Source organism: Triplophysa dalaica, chromosome 20 (assembly GCF_015846415.1).
Source record: "Triplophysa dalaica isolate WHDGS20190420 chromosome 20, ASM1584641v1, whole genome shotgun sequence".
In the NCBI taxonomy this organism is placed as follows: Eukaryota; Metazoa; Chordata; class Actinopteri; order Cypriniformes; family Nemacheilidae; genus Triplophysa; species Triplophysa dalaica.
Window position 1 is genome coordinate 2,449,981 of NC_079561.1, and position 21,297 is coordinate 2,471,277.

Genomic DNA, 21,297 nt, shown 5'->3' on the forward strand with positions numbered 1-21,297 from the left:
TTTTGTGCAAACATTTTAATAATGTACATGTAAAAATAAACACATATGAGCCACAAAGCAACTACTAAATCCTGTGAGCTTCACATCTGCTGAAAGAGCGTGTTCGTGTATACAGCCACTCGCTTGCGTAAGTAGCTATTACAGAAGAGTCTGGTTAAAGCTCAACTGCTGTCGACTGGAATACACACATTGTAGTTTCTCCTTTAGTTTGTAAAACTTTCATTCAGAGTTCTCCATAATGTCTAAAGAATCAAAACACACAAATTATCTAGTGCTGGAAAACTACATCGGAGGGAAGTTTGTGCCATGCGGTAAGCATTTAGACTCCTTCGATCCATCAACTGGAGAGCTTTACTGCAAAGTTCCAGACAGTGGACCAGAGGAGGTGAGACATTTCTCTTGAAACGTATATTTTTCATTTCAATACAAGGATGTAGGCCTAAACAACTTTGACTTATTATTAGTAGTAGTAGTATTACTTCAAGTTTTAATTGTAATCTTGTTTTTGCCAAAGTGTTACCTTTAAGAAATATATAACCAGTTACACCATTACATGGCTGAAGATACAAATTCCAAGTATGGAGTAATAGGTTATGCAAGTCTGCTGAAACAGACTAACTTACCTTTGGACCCATATATTTCTCAACGTAAACAAATTAAAAAGTAGTGGCATGATGCTCAAAGTCCATTTGATAATTATTAAAGGGATACGTCACCCAAAAATGAAACTTCTGTCATCATTTACTCACCTTAGTTTTTCCAAATCTGTATAAATGTCTTTATTCTGATGAGCACAAAGAAAGATATTTGGTAAGCTTGTAACCAGACAGATTTTGAATTTCATGCTTGGAAAAAAACAATGGAAGTCAAAAGTGCCCCAGAACTGTTTGCTGTCCTACATTCTTCAAAATGTCTTCTTTTGTGTTCAACACAACAACAGAAAAGATAATGTTTCATACTATGGGAGTCAAGGGGGGGCAAGATCTGTTTGGTCATAAGCATTCTTCCAAATATCTTTTCTCTGTGTTCATCACAACAACCTTTCATTTTTGGGTGAAGTATCCTTTCAAACGAAACTAAGCAAGAGCTCACACGACAAGAACTTCTCTGAGGTCAGTGGAACAATCAAAAGTCTGGAAATGTGTCCCATCAGTGCAATATTACGCTACATACAGTGTCACCAAAATGGAAGGCAGTTAATAAATCCAGCTTACTTCATAGCCTCAAATAACAAAAACACCAGTTAGATGCAATATCCAACTCAATTTCCCGAATGTTAATACTGTAGGTGGATGCTGCTGTGAAAGCAGCCAAAGACGCATTTCCCGATTGGTCGGCGAAGAGTCCAGCAGAGAGATCTCAAGTGCTGAATAAACTGGCAGACCTGATAGAGGCCCGTCTGGAGGAGTTTGTTCAGGCTGAGTCTAAAGACCAGGGTAACTCTACTGTACCGCACTACAGATTTAATGGATTTAGCACTTAACCCAAACGGAGGGATTAACTTTTCCATCGTAACAGGGTCTTGCATCATCTGTTTATTCTGGACTGGCTGACTGTACATGATCAGTTATCTGTGCATTATGGTACACAAACGCAAAATGAATGAGGCTGTCGATGTAAAAAATGTAATCCTATGTTCCCATCTCTCTCGCTGTCTCAGGAAAGACTGCAACTTTTGCTCGAAATGTGGACATTCCACGTTCAGCGTACAACTTCCGTTTCTTTGCTTCGTCTGTTCTGCATCACCTTACTGAATGCAGTCAGATGGACCACATGGGTTGTCTCAACTACACAATACGCTGTCCTGTAGGAGTGGGTATGTGGGTTTATGCATATTACTTCATCTCAAAATGCGCATAATTTTTTGAAATATAGTTAAAGTAGGAGTTTGCTTCACATTTCTCTCTTAATTTTGAACGGAAAGATGACCAGGACACGATTTTGGGTGTCTTTTCTCTGTAGCTGGTCTTATCAGTCCGTGGAACCTGCCGCTTTATCTCCTGACATGGAAAATTGCCCCGGCTGTTGCTACGGGCAACACAGTGGTGGCCAAACCCAGTGAAATGACCTCGGTCACTGCCTGGATGATGTGTCGGCTGTTGGAGGAAGCCGGTGAGGCCTTTGTGTGTTTATCTGGGTGTGTGACATAAGAAGTTTGCAATATGACATATCCTTATTGAGTGCATGTTTCTATGATACAGGCTTTCCACCTGGAGTGGTTAATATCGTGTTTGGGACGGGCCCATGTGCTGGGGATGCCTTGGTGTCCCATCCTGATGTGCCTCTTATTTCATTTACGGGCAGCACGGCCACAGCAAGACTGATAACCGAGCGTAGCGCACCATATTGTAAGAAACTTTCTTTGGAACTTGGTGGGAAAAATCCTGCTATTATATTTGCTGATGCTGATATGGAGCAATGCATCAGCACTACCATACAATCCAGCTTCTCCAATCAAGTGAGTTTATTCACATGGACCAGTCAGGGTATATTACAACATTTCCGGTGGGCAAATCTGATTGGATGAGAATGGGGTAGTCAATTTCATTCGCGTTAGTTCGTGTTCCTAACAGCATAATATTTTGTTATGTATTTTTATTCACAAAACAGTAGCTCATAAGTCCTGAGTATAGGCTAATTCTAAGTTTGTAAACATTCGGGATGAGCGCGCATCTTGGTTGCAGAAAAACCCGGGAGAGATTATTAACGACTTTATAACGACTAGAGAATTACATGGATACGGTCAACAAAAAAGTTCAGATTTAGAAAGATTATTGAAAACCTTACCTGAATAAAATTAGTCGAGCCTGTTTGTTTAATGACTTGTTTTGCTTAAAATGGCATATTCAACGACGGTATTTCAAAGGAAATAATACCATCATTTTTGCAAATCCGATTCTGACATTCAACAACACAAAAACATGTTTTTGAAGGAATTGTCTCCTCCGTTTCACTCATTGCTGCTTTGTTTCCAGTGTTGTTCTGCAACCAGTATGCGCGCGCAGCCGACAGATACGTAACCGTAACGGCGACTCCAAATTGGTCTGCATTGTGTATAGCCTTCTCAAAAATAGCCCTATATTAAACAAAAAAATTGGCATAAGGATTTTTTTCACTAATATTTGTGGAAACATGAAAACATCTTTTAAATTTGCCTCCTACCGCGAAAATAACCAATCATGACAAATTTGTTGTCAGATGTTAGCGATTAAACCAATCAGCTTCAGCCGCTTTGTCGTTTCATCAGACAAAAGGCTTGTTCGACTTGATGCTGCGCCGCAAGATCCGACAGTCGGATGACATCAACATATCGCGAGAGCGAATCGAATCGAAAAACCATAAAACGTTTGCTTTCGAATCGCTCTCGCGATACTTTGATGGGATCCGCCTGTCAGATCTCGCGGAGCTGCATCAAGATTGAGGCGATGCAACACAACAGGTGAAAGGCAGCTTTTAAAAACACATCGAAATAAAATAACGAAATAAACCTATACGTCCGAAAGATTGAAGGATTTAAAACAATGGACAGGGTCATAAAATACATTCGTGTTAATAACAAATCACAAGACGACATTCTTAAGTAAATTGCTACTTATTTTTATAACGTTAATTACCTTCATTACGTCATTTCTTTATACACTGTCGAAAACGGAAGTGTTGAGTTGGTCATGCAAATAGGCTAAAGTATCTTTATTTTGAAGATATTAACGTTTGTCCTGACTAAGGAAACATAACAGGTATGATAAACTTGTAGTTCTGTTTTCTACCACACCGTGGTGCTCAAACTGCACAATGTGAATACAGCCAGGAAATACTGTTCTATCTCTTCTCGTTTGCTCTCTCTGTGCCATATACATCACAGACACCCATACTGTTGTTATCAAGCGTGTCTTAATTTAATACGTTTTCAAAGTAGAATCATACTTATGTGCTTTAACTTAGGGATGTTGTAATGCTTCATCAATAGGTGAGGTAGGAAGGAATAATTCACCTCTTTCACTTTTTTCTTTCACTCTCTTCCAGGGAGAGATCTGTCTCTGTACCAGCAGAGTTTTTGTTGAAAGGAGTATTTATCCAGAATTTCTTTCTCGCTTTGTGGAGGCAGCTCGGCAGTGGAAAACCGGAGCGCCCTCCGACCCCGCCAACAACAATGGTGCACTCATCAGCAAAGAGCACTTGGAGAAGGTCAGACAACAATCATGAATCTCAATGACATGTTTCTGTATATAACATGTTGTTTGAAAAGTCCTATAAGGTGAAATATCACCCGTCACAAACAGATTTATTGGACTACAGATACAGACAACATGAAATAAAAACATAGAAGCAAACACTGCCAAAATTCACTTTTGCACGACAGATGCGTGTTAAATGTAAAGTCATTCTCTACTGCGAAAATAGACTGAAAATGTTGATCATGACTACTATGGAAATTTCGGTCTAATCAAATATGAATGCTACCTTATTATTCCAGGTTTGTGACTTGAACTTTTTAAATATCCAAATAAAAAAATGGCCAAAGACCAAAATGAGGTGCCTTATACCAATACAACCCAAGTAGACAAAACAAAAATGCTTATTCCAACATTGAGAAAGGTCGCGTGTGGCCAAATCAGTTGCCTTTTTTAGTTAAAAAATATATGTCGTTTCTCATCATCTTTCTGTCCCTTTTTAATGACCACAAACTCCTTCCACAGGTCAAAGGTTACGTTGCTTTAGCGCTGGCAGAGGGTGCTCAGGTGCATTGTGGGGAGGGCGTGGACAAACTTACCCTTCCACAGCGAAATGCGGGTGGCTATTTTATGCTGCCCACCGTCATCTCTGGGGTTACGGATTCTTCCGCCTTGATGCAGGAAGAGATATTTGGACCCGTTACCTGTGTGACACTCTTCGATAAAGAGGAGGAAGTGATATCCCGAGCCAATGGTGTACGCTACGGCTTATCCGCCACGGTGTGGTCCCGAGATGTGGGGCGAGTGCACAGGGTTGCTAGGAAACTGCAAGCTGGGTTAGTGTGGACCAACTGCTGGCTGGTCAGAGACTTAAATCTTCCGTTTGGGGGTATGAAAAGCTCTGGAATTGGTAGAGAAGGTGGAAAAGATTCGTACCACTTCTTTACAGAGGTTAAAGTGATCGCCGTTAAACACTAATCTGGCCTGAAACGTTCACACGCAAGATGAAGTAATGCATGCTGGGAGAGTGAGTCACAATGTCAATAATGTTTTATTGCGAACCTGTGTACAAACTATATAGAGGAAGCATCTGATTTTTGTCTTGGATGGTTGTAAATAAAGTTCAGAATGATAAAACGAAGTGCATCCTTTAATTTTAGAAAAGTGACTTAAAACGATCAAGCATGTGCCATGTAAGGAGACCAGGAGAAAATTTGTGTTGTCCTTACAAGGCTCAAGAGACCTCAGATATGTTTCTGTGTCAACTTCGTCTCTGACGTTCCTCCTAAGGTTCTGTAGGAAAAATAAATATAGACACAAAATAAAGATTGTTGACATGCAGAAAGAGTTTAGGGCTGTAATATTTGTCTGTTCTTAAATTCATAGCTGACTAGGACAAACGTGTAAGATTTTCAAGAAATGTGGAAATTTCCATTTTTTCTCTGGGACACCATATGGGTACGAGACCTAGATTAAGGCTCCAGACTCATGCATGTTACCTTTCTACATCTGGGTGTGTATTAACGTGTCATTTCCAAGAAGTGTCAAAACTGTGACTTTTTCCAAGTGTGGGAAGTGTCTATCTGACACACAAAATCTTTCTACAGCCCACGACTGTTGTGTGCTTCACAAACACGCTGTGCTTCAGAAGCTTCAATAGGATTCAGAACCAGCTGGACCTTAACACTAGTGATAGACACCGTTAGCATGAAACTGACCTCTGAGTTTCACATCTTTGTTCTTGGCTTCTCTGTTCTTGAGGTCAAATTTTCTCATTCTCATTTACTTAAACGTAAGAAATTGAAACAACAAATAGAATCATGAAACTACTTTAAGATATGGTATTATTTGTAGTAGCCTACCCTAAAGTGCTATGTATACACAGTTTATCAAACCGTATAGTTTTACACACCCCTTGCACATTCTGTAAGATGTTTAGCTTTTTTTACAATGAGAATATTGGAATAAAGATCATTATGTTTTGGGGTTTTATGTAATCTATTGCTGCCCTTAGGTAGTTGCATAACAGATATTTGCATATATTCCACAAGAAAAATAACTTATTCATGCACAACCCTCGCTTAAGAGTGCAAACAATCATTAGTGCTTGAGAAAGCAGAGCACAATATTAAAAACTGAAGGTGTAAATGGGATATTTTGTGTCTGGTTATAATCACATAACTCTGTTATTCTATCTTGTGGAATATTTGTCAATATGTCAAACAGCTGCATGCGTTATATTGCATAACACTAAATATTTATGACTGTAAATCTAACAATTTTTAAATGGTATACTTTTAATTTACATTCACTGTCATTGTACTACTTGGTATAAAGAACCATGACACAACCTGTTGTCGTCATTGCACGCCAGGGCCCTTCAAGGTTGCGCCATCATGTTTTGTACAGAGAACCCAACAACAATGAAAACAAATGTTTATCTATGACTAATGTATGGGTCCCATAGCCTTTACAAGGCCTCTGTGGATACCCTGTAAAAAATGAAATGATCAACAAATCTTGGCAACATACAGTTTTTATTTTAATTTAACTTATTAACTAAATTACAACACATCTAAATAGCATTTTCTGAATCATTTGCTTGATGATTTGATGTTTACAGACATGTCACAGGGGCATTTTATGCTGAGAAATCTTTTTTTTTCTTCCGTGAAGCATTAAATACATGCGTGTTTGACAGATTATTATAGATGTGTGTTTCATACACTTAATTTGGTCCATTGTTGATCTTTCGCTGTGTCTAATATTGGACTTCTATAAACCCTTTACAGATTATATGTGAACCTGCACAACAAAACCAGATTTATGGGTAGATTTTTTTTAATCTGAAAGCTGAATAAATAAGATTTCTATGGATGTATGTGTTGTTAGAATAGGACAATATCTGTCTGAGATAAAACCGTTTAAAACTCTGGAATCTGAGAGTGCAAAAAATAAAAATATTGAGAAAATTGCCCTTGAAGTTGTTGATCAGGGGCACTGTGGCAGGCCATCCACTCCCAAAAAGAAAGTTTTTAAATTTTTAAGGTAGGAAATTTACAAAATATCTTCGTAAAACATGATCTTTACTTAATATCCTAACTATTTTTGGCATAAAAGAAAATATCTATAATTTTGACCCATACAATGTATTTTTGTCTTTAACTAAAAATGTTCCCGTGCTCCTCAAGACTGGTTTTGTGATCCAGGGTCACATTTGTAGCCTAGCGCAGGCATTTGATGCATAGCGAGAATGGTTTTAATATTCATTATCATCATAACTTTCACTTTCTATAACTGTGAATGCCCAGCTAAGGGAAAGAACGGCGAAATCTCTTGGAGGGCTCTTGGAGGTAACTGAACCCGGGGCCCTTTGAAGTTATAATCCGTCCCTGCACGCCACAGTATATTTTTGTAAGGATATTGGTCCCTACAGTATAAAAGCTGTTCAAACAGACACAGACATAACAAAAGAGTACGTGTTGGTGTGTGCCAAACTCTGGTGCAGAAAACACAAAATGGCCAATTCAAGAGAAAGTCTAGCTGTGATATCTTGGATCTGTATTGAAAGCTTTTGTCGGTTAATGAGGGGTGTGTTGCCATTTGTGTGAGAAACTAAAGGAAACTTGAATGTGTTCTGTCACGTCTCTGTGCGCTCGTGCTCAAAGGGCGGAGCCCTAATTGGCAGCTTTTATTTTGCTTTGACCACAGGCGATGCCCTTGAACCATCCTGTGCACACACACACATTCATGTATGCAGTTTTGAGGATATCACCCATAATAACCCTGAGCTTATGACCCATCATTCTCATTTGATAGCAAGGCATAATTTCAGAGCCCAGATCATTCATTTAATTTATTCATGTGTGGGGGATTTATGCATTGATTTTCTAGAACAAGGTTAACAAGTGATACATTTTCGTTGATTCAAAATGTTTTTTAAGGGGTGGTCAAAATGAACATGATTATAAAAAAGCAGGCGTCTTTGGCGTGTGTGTGAAAAGAACAGCAGGTCATATCAGGGAATTTTCCGTTGTGGCCTGCGTGGGGAGGTGGGGATCCAGTACTCGGATGAATACTGCTGAGTCGTGAGATGTAATTTAAGTGTAATCAGGTTAAATAAACCCAGGGAAACAGAAGGAGAAATGTAAAATGTCCTGTTTCCCAATCATTCGTCTTGTCTGTGTGACCCAGAAAGAAAACTGTGGATGATCACGTAGCTTCAGCTTGTATAACTTCCTCCAAGTTAATGGAATACGTGTGTTTGTGTGTACCACCCTACCGGTCCACCCTTCTTGCCAACAGAAGATTGGAAAGAGGCGGAGGAGAGAATTAAGGACGGAAGCCGTATGGGTGGGCAGTGACCACTGCTTAAAGCACAGGTGTGGAGGAGCATGTATATACCATTTTGCAAGACGTGAACAAACTGGTCTCCCGTTGTTTTCTTGCTCATGTCATTAGATCATACACAAGATGTTTCTTTCTGAATCTGTGTTAAAAACTGAAACAGGAAGTGATTCTGGACCAGTTTTGTTTGGATCTTGCGAAAGGGTCCATTTAAGTATCTGTACTACATTCGAGTGTATGGTGTAGGTGTTAGAGATGGTCAAATAGGTTACAATAGCTGCACCGTAAATTATAATTTAATGATGATGATACAGGCACTTCAGTGATCTAAAGCAATAATTTTCCGAAATGCATGAATCTATAAAAAGATGTGACTCAGGAACCCACAGATACACTTCAAATGTGTTTTTACCTTTTACAGATCAGGCGTAGAGCTATCAGGCAATTACTGTCCAGAAATAATTGACTTTACTAATAATATGATGCAGTATTTTTAAAACAGTTATGAAACTCATGACTAGGCCTCATGCTTGGCAGATTTCAAATACCTGCTATTCTTAAAATGTTAAACATCACAAATTTGAAATACTTAGTTCCCTTGCCAAACATTGTAAACAATATTTATCTTAAATATATGCTTTTAAAAGGAAATGCTTTTTTTCCAATCAGAAGAATGGACTTTTCTAAAATCACGCTCTCTAGAATGGTTCATGGCGTGAATAAAGGTCACATGACTAGACTGCCGTTTAATAGTCTGTCTCTGTTGGAATGCAAAATTTAATCTGACACAATTTAAATGCCAACAAGTTAATGATTTTGTGTCAAACAAATCAAGCATAAACATTTTCTCAATTTGAGTTGTGTTTGCAAAGCTGTGTGTGTTTCAGTTTTTTGATGTCGTGTGTCTATAAAATAAGTATAAAAGTCGTGTCAGGACCAATCTCATTGAGCCCAATGTTAAATGACATAAAAAACATGTTTACAGCCTGTCTATATATCGTATTTTACCTGTGAGGATAGTATTTTTTTATAACTCACCCATTTAACTTCTATTAAGCCTTAAAATTATTCAAATTAGGCACGTGGCCACTTGAGTGACAAGTTGTCTCAGCAAACCAGGCGCCTCAGCTCTTACCACGTCCAACCTTTTTGCCCATTTTCGATTATACGGGAGTGACACGCGATGACGCAATGACAAGATGGCGATGAGCGTCTCCGCCTACTTTAGGCTTCAATATTACTCTTCGTAAACCTATGCGTGACATCACAGACACTACGTCCATATTTTTGATCTATGGTCAGGACACATTGATTCCTCCCTGTATATACAAGAGTGAGGGCATGTCTCAGTGTTGTATACAACTAACCCGCCCCAACATAATCTTTCTCAGACTGAAATGCATTATTTGTCAGTAAAAATACCATTTTCTAGCACACAGATCGTCTTGTGTGAGCCACAATCCTCAACATGACAACGGCTCTTGTGACATCACTGGGGGTTTTTTGGAGCCCTTTTTGCTGACTAGTGTTTTACCACATATCCAGATGGTCTCGCTCCATGGTATCAACACACAGACACATGATGGTGAAAACTCAGTGTTTCTGTTTTTATCTATGTTAAGGGGATAAAGAGAGAGAATGCTGTTGGAAATAGAAACAAAAGGAAGCTTTCAGAAATTATAATATTAGTTGTTTCACATTATAAAATTATAATTTGAAACTTTCATTGCAGTCTTCAGTGTCTCGGTGGTTTCAATCACAATAGACCGTAATTTTCTTGGAAGATCGATGGAATCTTGTCACAATCCTCAATTTTTTTTTCAATCTCTTTGATGCTTGGAGATCTTTTAAAGATCTTATAAAGAACCCATTTTTGTGATTTTCCTCGCAAATGGCCTCAGCATTACGATGTCATTAACTGGTTTGAGCTCTTTGTTCATTTTTCAGAATGATCATTTGAGGCCTCAACCATCACGAAATCAATGTCATCATTTAGATTACGGTGGTTCGAAACTGTTATGAGACGTGGTAGGCACAGTCGCTCACGTTTAGCATTCAAACTCTGTCAACCAAGCCTCATCTGAGAGCCAATCAGCATCAGGAAATGCATAAACTGAGTTATCGAACCACTCGCAACTCACATACTTTTGTTGAATGGATATTTGTCCCGGAGTGTAAACAATACAAGGATTTATCATATGATGAAATGATAACTTCAATATTATTTACTGTGGCGTATGATCCTTCAAAGAGCATTCACTGAACATAAACTAACAGGAATACAAATTTAATTCTCTCAGTTACGCTCAGAGACTTGTGAAGAAATGCAGGCGGCTGGAGGTGAGGCCTGTCCTCTCTCTGAATTGGTCGACAAGGACACACCTTCCATTTCCTACACAGACACACACACTCGCACAGTGCAAACAGTAGAGGGACTGACCTTGTCCTAGATACTTTGTGCGTCAATGCTTTTATTTACATTCTGTATTGATTTTCTCTGCTCATTGGTTACCACTTGCATCACAACACTGTAGTGATTTACTCATGATCAGTATGCGGGATTAGATAGTTTGTAAAATGTCGTACCTGTGTGACATAACATCATATCACACTAAAGGAGTTCGTTCTTTACTGGTTATGAAATTAGAATAATATCATTGTAAAAATGATGGAAAACTTGAAATAGGGGCTGGAAATTGTGTAATCGCATCAAATCATGTCCAAATATTTGAACTAATCGGTGTCTGTCAACATCTCAGTAGCGGTCAAAGTGGTCATCGTATTCTGTCTTCCTTTAAGAGAATCGTGGTTAGATTTTGCTCTTTTAGGTCAGCTTACCTGACCGAGTTCTCATTTATGTTTTTAGGTATCAGGTTAGGTATCCATCTTTAAGGTAAAATTGAAACAAATGAGACAAATTTTGACCTAGTAGAGTGAAAGGATATAGCAATGAAATAATGTGAATGTGTACAAAAATAGTTAAGGATCAAGTTGTGTAGAGGTTCCTTAAAATCAAAAAAAAGTTTTGATTTTTGTCAGTTTGTGACATCGAGTCTTTATGAAACTTTGCTTTCCACATAACATTGTTGCTGTCTAGGAAAAGTTTATAATTCATTAATAGTTGTTCATTATTGTAGTATTGGCCCCGGTAGGAAGTTCAGAACTAGTACTCTTGACCAGGGTGATGTGATGGATAAAGTATCTTGAAAACTCCATTGTTATGGGTGTGTTTAGGTGTGTCTTTACTGAGACGGAAGGGAGACATCTCCACTCAGAAGACTTCAACTGCGGTTCCCTTGTGTCTGCTTTGTGTTACTGCCTCTTTCGGCCCATTATATTCTTTCCGTCCCAGACAGGCGCCTGTGGCGGCCATTGAGGGCCGTACGCAAGTACATATGTCTTTGTGTGTCCGTATTCAGTGAGCATGCAACAGCTGATTTCCTCTCCTGAACAAAGCGTTCAGAGAAAGCTGCATTTCCTCAGATTCTTCATTGTCTTTCTAACAGCAGATAGATGATTATGACTCCGAGCCACCGCAGGGAAAATTGTAAATTGTCATCAGATGTCAATAGCTAAAAAAGGAAAGTATACTTCTATTGTCATCTGCGCTGAAACATCAAAGCTGATGTTATTCACGTTTTTTGGTGTTCAGATTTCCATCTTCCAGTATTACGAACAAAATGCTATGGAAGGACGAATTTGCATCTGTCCTGGAAATGAAAATTCGGAAGAAGTTTAAAAGTTCAAAGTAAAGTTTAAAAGGTCGTAACCAACGCTATAGTGCGTATGACCTTAATGTGTGTGAATATCTATGTCCCATAACAAAGCTGATATTTGCCTCGTCAGTAGTTTACTCTGCAAACTGAGATTGTCTCATGGAAATAAGACAACAGTGAACAATAGAGACCTTGTTTGACTCAACAACAAGCAGCAGACCAATATGTTGTATAATCAGGCATCCCACAATCAGACGTCAGACTGACAGAGTTATGTCTGATCATACTCAAATTTCTTGCCATTTTATAGGTGTTTTTCCAATGGCTTATGCTATTACGGCGCCATTTATGCAACTTTGAAACTAAACTTTGTCTGTCAAGCAAAGATCAGTATTGTTTGTGTGTTATTGTCATTTTTAAATTCTCCAATACTCTGTTTTGATCTTTTGCTAGTCATTAGGTCTGTCCTTATATTTGTTTGTTTTTATGTTTGGGTGCATCGTCATGCTCCGTGAATTACGTTTGTCACTGGAGTTCACAAACACATGCAGTCACTTCGTCTTCATCTGTACGTGAAAGTTGTTGAAATGTGTGTGTTAAGCTGGAGTATGTGTACCTAAACGTGCGCAAATACACTTATGTAACCTTATGCACAATCTCTGGCGATTTCCCAAAAGTTGTTTTTGTGCCATAGGGGGTTCTGAAGGCTATTGGAGGTCACAAGTATGCACAACCTGTCATATGTGACGGGAAGAGACACTCCATTGGTTCAATCTCAAAGTTAATTATTTACTCAACTTCATGTTATTGCAAATTTATATGACTTTGGAGACACACTTTTAGAAGTTATAGAAGTAAAAACATTGAACGGTTTGGTCTGTTTGTTAAACACAGCTCTCGGAGTGGCTTCAGAAGACTTACAATGTAATGTAGGCCAGTGCTCAATTGAAGGGGGCTGGGGGGCTCCGGGATCCCCCATAAGGCATTAAGGAATAAAAAATTGACTTTGGGGGGTCCCTCAGATATTTGTATTTGAGTAAAAATTATGATGACAAATGTGATTAAATTCATGCAATGGATGCGGTAAATTTGGTGAATTAATTATTTACAATAATTTATATTAAGTTTGTTTATGGGCTAGTTGTCATGTCTCTTTAAATGTGAAACGCCCGCCCCACGTCTAAAGGCCGCTAAGCGCAGGACAGTGAAAGAAGCCTGTTCTTCTTTGTAAGCCTAATAGCATATAGTTATGCATATTAAAATCAAATTTATTGTGTTTTATATCAATTGTATATTGCGAGACTAACCCCCACCAAAAAAAAAGTCTTATGAGGGGGACCCACCATAAGAATTGGTTCAATTCTAGCAATGTTGTAGGCTACACATTTAACAGACCGCTTTTATACCTTTTTATATTTGCTTGATCTTTTTGCAGTTGGACATCATCTTATCACGCCAGTAGAAAAAACCTTCATTAAAATATATTTGCATATTGTTTTAAAACATGACGTAAAGGAAATGATGACAACTTTTTTGTTTCAGGGTGAACTCTCTTAAACAAGCTTATTATTCAGGTAGAAGCACATTCGTATTCTGCTTACAAAGAAGGTTAACCACTAAATGACCCCTGATGTGCTTTGACTCATTACACACAAAAGTCTGATGTTGCATATGTGAGGTTATCAGAGCTCTCATAAATCTGACAATAGACATTCAGCTGTCAAAAGCATCACAATAAGATCCCAGAATAACACACTGTCAAACTTTCTCTCTGCACAATAATAATGAGATGCTAAAAATAAACAATTGTCATTGAGAGAAATGAGAAAGAATGATTTACCAAAGATCTATTTCAGTGTATTACATACATTCTATGACTAACATGTGTGTTTGAGCTATTATTTGGTACTCGTGTGCAAAAGTTTGGCCCAAAAGTCATAAACCACAATGAAAATTTAGGATTTAAAATGTCATTTCATCCTAAAAATAAACAGATTATTGTCAGATTTTTATTTTCTTCGTTTACTCCTTTTGTTTAGTGCATGCTGTCATTTAAGGAAACATTGTTTATTTCATTTTTTAACTCACAATTCAACATCTTAAAGGGATGAAAATTCATTTTCTCACCCTCGAGTTGTTCCAAATCTGTATACATATTTTTGTTCGGATGAGAAAATGATATTTTCGGATCAGAGAATGATATTTGGAAAAACAGTAATAACCAAAATATTATTGGATCCCATTGACTACCATAGTAGGAAAAATTACTTTATTTTACTTTTTTTAACAAAATAAGATATTTTGAAGAATGTAGGATAGCAAACGGTTTGGGGGCACTTTTGACTTCCATTACAATTTTTTGGCTCGTTTTTTCTTGCCTCGTAATCATAGGGGAATGACTTTAGTGCTATATAGAACCTTATTTTGGTACTTCGGCGGTTCCTCAGCGGTTCTTTTGGAAGACTGAGGTGCTATTCAGAACCGCTGAAGAACCATACATGGGCTTCACAGGTTCTTTATACGGAAACGGTGTTATATAGCACCCAGGTCACCCCGAAGAACCTATTCTCCCTGATTTGTAAGTTGCGTTACATGTGTTCATGTGTTAAATAAAAAAGTGTAAGTATAAATGACATCATCATTTCTGCCCCCAAAAAAACATTTTTTACGTTCGTGCAAGTGGTATCAGACTTGGGATGGACCTGTACATCCTTTCTCTCTTTCCTGCTGAGTTGTGAGTATATGTTGTGTGTGACTCTTGACCCTGAGCTGTGCAGTGCAGACAGCCGTCTCCAGCTCCTCTCAGCTACTTCCTGTACATACACACCCCACTTCCTGTCCAGAGAGGAGCTATTTTAAAGCTAGTGAGGACCAGGAATGCCATAAAAGAAGCTAGAGTGGAGACACACTGGCTGTGTGTGTGTGTGTGTGTGTGTGTGAGTGCGTGTGTGCGTGAGAGAGAGAGGAAGGATTTTAATCATCTTTATGGCCATCATGATTGAGGGAATCAGGAGAGCATGAGAACAGTGATCTCACCGTCCTTCCTCAATCCTCTTCTGAAAAGGAAGTTTCATTTTATTATTAGTTGACACAGTATGAATAACTGAGATTTTTTGCAGAAAAGGATTTCATCTTTTATCTCAAAGAAATTATTATTATTTAATATTTCTCAAAAAAGAAATGCGTCTTAAAGACTAAAGAAAGTATTTGAAATACTTTCAGTAGATCAGATGCATGCCACGGCCTTGCAGCATCAGATAAAGATAGCAATTGTCAGTGTTACATAAACCAGAGAATCAGAGACAGAGAGAGAGAGAGAGAGAGAGAGAGAGAGACTGTCTCCTGCTTCACGGCCCTGAGGGCTGGTGGAGGGTTGTTATGTGGTGATGAGGTAACTTGCATCTCTTCATTCACCCCATCTCAGGTTAAGTGAGGATTTTCTCCGGCAGTGAATCACGACAGTAAATCATCTGTTATTAAGACCAGCTTTCAGCCCTAAATCTCTTCTCTCCTCTAGAATTTTACATTTCTTCAATTCATCTTTCAGCTTTAATTTGAGACGGCGAAATAGAATGAACCACGGCACATATATCCTTATAGGAGGAAAAGCTGCTGGCGCTTTATTTAGAAATCAAACCTGGTAGTGGAAGTAGTCTTTAACTCTTGCAACTAATGTAATGTTCAATCAGTGCATAACAAAAAATAGGAGATGATGATGTTGAATGAAGAAAAGTTTCCCTTTTCCGGATGCTGTTGCTGGGATGTGGTTGCTTGGATACCATTCGAAGTGTGTCCTGTATCTTTCTGTGGTCAGACGAGCCGCTTACTATTGGCTTCCTTGATGTCAAGTACCAGCCAATCAGCATGCAGAAAAAGCTCAGGGACGCTTACGCAATGGGGAAAGTGCACACGGCGCGCATACAAATGGTCACAGAGCGCACACAGTCTGAATACTGATCAGACCAGGACACGATTCAGAGCTGCGCTGAATTGGAAATGTTAATTTGAAGCTGCTGTGAAAGAATCAAATAAACAAACTAGCTTTCATTCATTAAAATCAGGTTTTCGGTCTGATTGTATGCGAGTGTGGGTGACAGGGAGAATTGACTTGTGTTTTTATTAGCACATGAATGACCTTTCAAGCCCTCAGTTCATTCATTCATTGTAAACAAACAACTGACAAACTCAGAGAGGTCGTCAAAAATGCAGAAAGCCATTTAATATCCCCTCATCCTCTTAAAATCATGACCAACAGCATTTTGTTTGACACAATGCATAAAATATACCTTTAACTCTTGCATGTTGTTTCGGCCATAATATCACACACTTGTCTATGGAGTTCTGAGACTATACTGAGATTCTGCAGAACAGAAAAGAATATATTTTGAAGAACATCGACGATCGAACAGCACCGGCCCTCATAACTTCCATTGTATGGATGCTAAACCACCGAGACATTTCTCAAAATATCTTATTTTGTGCTCCACAGAAGAAAGAGTCAAATGCCATTTTTAAACAACACGAGGGTGAAAAAATATAAGCGTTTTTATTTTAAGGTGAACCATTACTTTTATTTCAGGCGTGTCTCATCAGATACCGCCTGCTGTATATTTTGGGGGGATTAAAAAGACCGGTGGTGCTGACACTTGGGGAGGCGGCGAAGGGACACTGCATAACAGTTTTCCGATTCTATATAGCTGAAATGCCCTAATCTTGGATCTGCTGAGAGATACAGGGTTTGGGTCTGATTAAACTAGACAGACATTCTCACATCAGCAAATCTGCCCTGACTGTGCGGGTAAAGTCTTGTAGAGTCCCAGCTGTGCATATAAAGTGTGAATCAAATGTAAAACTTGCATGCACACGTTAGCAACCATACACGCTCATTTAAACATTTCAAGATTAAAATGTTATCTAATTAACATCTTATCTTCAAGTGGCGTGTAGTTCCTAACACAGGTGTGTGTGTATGTGTGTGTTGAAGGACACTTTGAGGGGTTGTGGAATGTTATCAGTGCCGCTCTGAACGCCAGGAAGACTTTTTTTAAGTTATGTAACGGTACAATAGCATTCCACACACAGGACAATAAATAACCACAAAGCCTCAGGAAATAACGCAGTGTGTGTTCCTTTACATTCTTAACCTGGTGGTTTAAAATCGCAGTAGCGAAGCAAAACTAGGTTAAGACCATAGACTGTATAAAATAGGTTAAGACCCAACCTCAGGCTCTAAAGGTATAAAGCTGACAAGGAAATGTGAAAGCAACATTTCTCCTTGTACCTGTGTGTGTGAAAGCTCTTGAGAAGATCATAACTTCTATCAGTATGTGCCATTAACATCCTCTCTCAATCTTTGTCACCATTAAGCGCCCGTGGAACGGTTGAATTGGAGGTGGATTTGGACCAAACATACTTGTTTCACTTTGAGAAACCAGGCTGTGTCCTTTGGGATCTCTGCGCTCATATCCAATTCACTTTAACACAAGACGTCTCTTCGACTCAAACTTACTGTTTTCATCTTGGTGACACATCTTTCGCTCTCTCTCTCTGTGTCTGCAGTCTTCTCTTTTGCGCTGTGTTTGTTAAGTATTCTCTTTGGACGGTCTGTCTGGGTAGTGAGGGACTGTCATTAGTCCAGTGTCATTAAGTCAATGGAGACCTTTCCCCAATTTTGGGATGAATTTATAAGTCCTTCTGACTAACATTGGACATAACATACTGTATAACGTGATGTTAAGTGCACACAGAAAAAAAACATATATATAGTCTAAATACATACACACATTCAGCTGCTAAATTTTTTCAAATTATTATTCGTTTTTCTGAATTTACTAGGCTATTTATAGGTATGAAAATTATCAGTTTTGTGACATTCTGTGAACTAACAATATTTCTCAGAAATTTCAAATAAGTGTGCATGTGCATTCTGGCTTTTTGATGATGTGTTTTTGTTTGGGGTCTATGTTCTTTGCTGGCTATCTTGACCAGGACTCTCTGGTGGAAGAGATATCGTATCTCAATGGGAAAAATATATATATATATATTGTATTTGCAGAAAAAAACAACTGGAGAAACAGGTCAAAATAACAGATGCTCTGTATTTTCCAGACCTCAAATACTGCTAAATATTTATAATGAATATTAATAGTAAATCTTCACTTTTAAGCGACACAACAGCAATACTTGTACATGTATTGAGAAAAAGTTCAAAAAACATTTTTTTATGTGATTACCCAGAATTTTATCACTGTTTTCATATGTCTTGCTATAATATCAGTCTTTCACATTGCTATTGTATGTCACTCCTGAGGTTTGATTTAGTTGAAATTTAACAGACACTGGACTGGAATGACAGCAATACATCCAGAAATGCTGATTAAATTAAAATTGAAATGAAAAAAAATCACAAGTGCTGTGTTTTTTTGTTTATTTATTTAAAGCGTCTGTGACCACCAATAAAATGTGATTTTCCTCGCCGTGTCTCCGCTGCTTGAAATCATTCATACTTCCTTTCTTTCCTTCCTCCCTATCTTATCTCACCTTGCTCGCCGTTTGACCTTTTCAGAATTGAGGAGTTTAAAGTCTCCTAGAAAATAAAAGACGCACATTCCTCAAGAGATGCTTGTGTGTGTGACACAGAGAGAGAGAGAGAGGCTCTGTGGAGCAGGATATGTTTATGGCTTAACCTCATGTCATATGTGATATGGTTGCTTTCACGGTCTTAAGCGTGAAATGCACTTACACAGACGCATACACACTGTGTCCGCCATGTGTTGTGCTGTCAGTCAAGGAGTAATCGATTTGTCCCCAATCCTTTGCATTATACATATGCTTTAATTCAAGCAAGACTAGGTTTGGTTTTAATGAGTCTAAATAGAATAATCTATTAGTTAATGAAAGTTTGGGTAGAGCGAGGTTCTCTACAATACTACAAATATGTTCATTTACACTAAATTTGGCAGAAGCTTTTATGCAAAGTGAAAGTATCTGTATTAATCATATGAGCTTACATGTCTAATGTATATACTGTAGGTCTTATTATAGAAGCAAAGCATACAAGGACACGTAGTTTGCCATAGTTTCCCTTATTAAAGCATCGTGGTGTGTCTCGACTGTTTCTACACCCCCGCTCCTCTCGTTCTACCGCAGGAGTTTGAGGAACACTGAATCCTGGGAGATTCAGAATCTCAATGACTCATCATGTTTGAGAATCTGAGGCACTGACACATTCTGGCTTTTCACTTTTCAACTAAAGAATCTATGCTTATCTCACAGTTTCGATCCGTTTCAAACCAGACTGTTGTCTTTTTTGACAAGTACCAGATTTGTATACACCAAAATGTACATAGTGTGATGGTGTAAAGATTACTAGTGTAAATTCCTTTTGCCAATGGCCTTGAAAATACCCAAACACACACACTGGGTACCAAGATGAGCTAATGCATCACTCATCTCTGCTCCTCCCACTCCACCTGTCAACCTTACATTCTTGCCATCTCTCTCTCTCTCTCATTTCATGCTGTTCTTCCTTTCTGTAATTGTGTTTGTGTCAATCTATCTGATTTACTTTTCTCTTAGATACCATTCATTTCATAAAGTGATTTCATACTTTCACAAATAAGTTTATATTCTGTCTTTTTGGGTATTAAAGATTTCCATCATGTGAGCTGAAGCTAAGGATGAGAATAGAGAGAGATTGTGTCCCCAAAGATATCTTGCCTTCACTGTAGCACAGAAAGTCGAAGAGAGAATCATGTTTATTTTATAATGCTTACAATCTTTCTTTAATGTGTGTGGGCCTGTGAAAAGAAACTGAAAGTAGGGGAGAGGAGAGGGGCGAGGAAAGAAAAGAGAATGATTTGATAAATTTGTCAATTGTTATGATTAAACTAAATAGGAAAAATTGAGATTTTTTATACCAACAATGTCAACATCTGGTCCCTGATTTATCTGAAATTTGTCAGAAATTATTAAGATTAAATTATGTTCTAGTTTTATTTTCACATTCATATTTGTAGGAAGAGAGAAAAGATGGTTTGGTTGTTCACTGTGTGCCCGACAGACTTAATTCGTTGGACATTCTGTTGAAGGATAAACTATTCTATAAATAATAAATTCCCTCTGCTACTATGTGCTTTGATTACTTTAAAAAAATGATTTCAGAACATTTTACTTGAGGTACAATAAAATGTGGAGCTCAGACTCAACCATCCGAAATTAAGGTACTTTCCATTTATCAAATCACTAAAACACTGAAGAGTGAAAACATTGCCTTTCTTACAAAAGTTAAAGACCAGGAAAGTTAGAAACCAACCTCTCCTGAATGCAGTTAGGATTGTTTCTATTTACCAAAATGCAACTATTACTTGAAGTACAGCAACAAATTATGCATATGTCGATGTTTATTGGAATTATAAATATTTAAAAACAAGAAGTGTTGTAGTCACCCGACTTATTCTGTATCAGACAGATTGTATGTGACTTCTTTCCCTTTGCAAACTGATGCAATACTTTGATCGCAGTCTTTAATGAAAAATGGAGAGGGTGAGCCGTGAAGCGCATGAATTTGTTTCAATAGCAGTTTATTCCACCACGTCTTCTTGCTCTTTGCGAGTCATTATGGGATTGATTGGACTGAGCAGATACCAAGATCAGTGATGTGCATAATATGAATCTCTTTTGTGTGGGATGAAAGGCTTTTATTCCTTTCTGTCAGGTTGCCTCTTAAATAAGAGAATACAGTCGGCTACAGTAAAGCGAAAGTAAAGGAGACAGATAAGATAGAGAATGCATTTTATCTTTGTGTCACATGCACAATAATGTTGGGTTTGTTTTGTGTGATGTGATGTGGGGTTGAATGCAGGGTCTGAGCTATGAGTCACAGGCACTTGTCATCCACACTAATCAGGTAAATGACCATAGATAGATTTTGCTCAATTATTTTGGCAGCTGTGTTTACATGATGAATAACAATAAGTCAACACACACTTGAAACACTGTGAATATGCCAAAAAGCTCAATTAAAACTAGGCCTTATTTATATTTTCTTGTTTATTTATTTA

At 38.2% G+C, this 21,297-nt stretch overlaps 1 protein-coding gene across 1 annotated transcript; it reads left to right on the forward strand.

Annotated features, from left to right (window-relative positions):
* Nucleotides 1-113: 113 nt before the first annotated feature.
* On the forward strand, nt 114-6,158 carry aldh8a1 (aldehyde dehydrogenase 8 family, member A1). The gene is made up of 7 exons (XM_056732663.1): nt 114-385; nt 1,289-1,436; nt 1,661-1,816; nt 1,963-2,112; nt 2,202-2,458; nt 4,024-4,185; nt 4,698-6,158. Exons 1-7 carry the CDS (start codon nt 239-241, stop codon nt 5,148-5,150), a joined length of 1,473 nt encoding a protein of 490 aa, XP_056588641.1. The 5' UTR covers nt 114-238; the 3' UTR covers nt 5,151-6,158.
* The last annotated feature ends 15,139 nt before the right edge of the window (nt 6,159-21,297 follow it).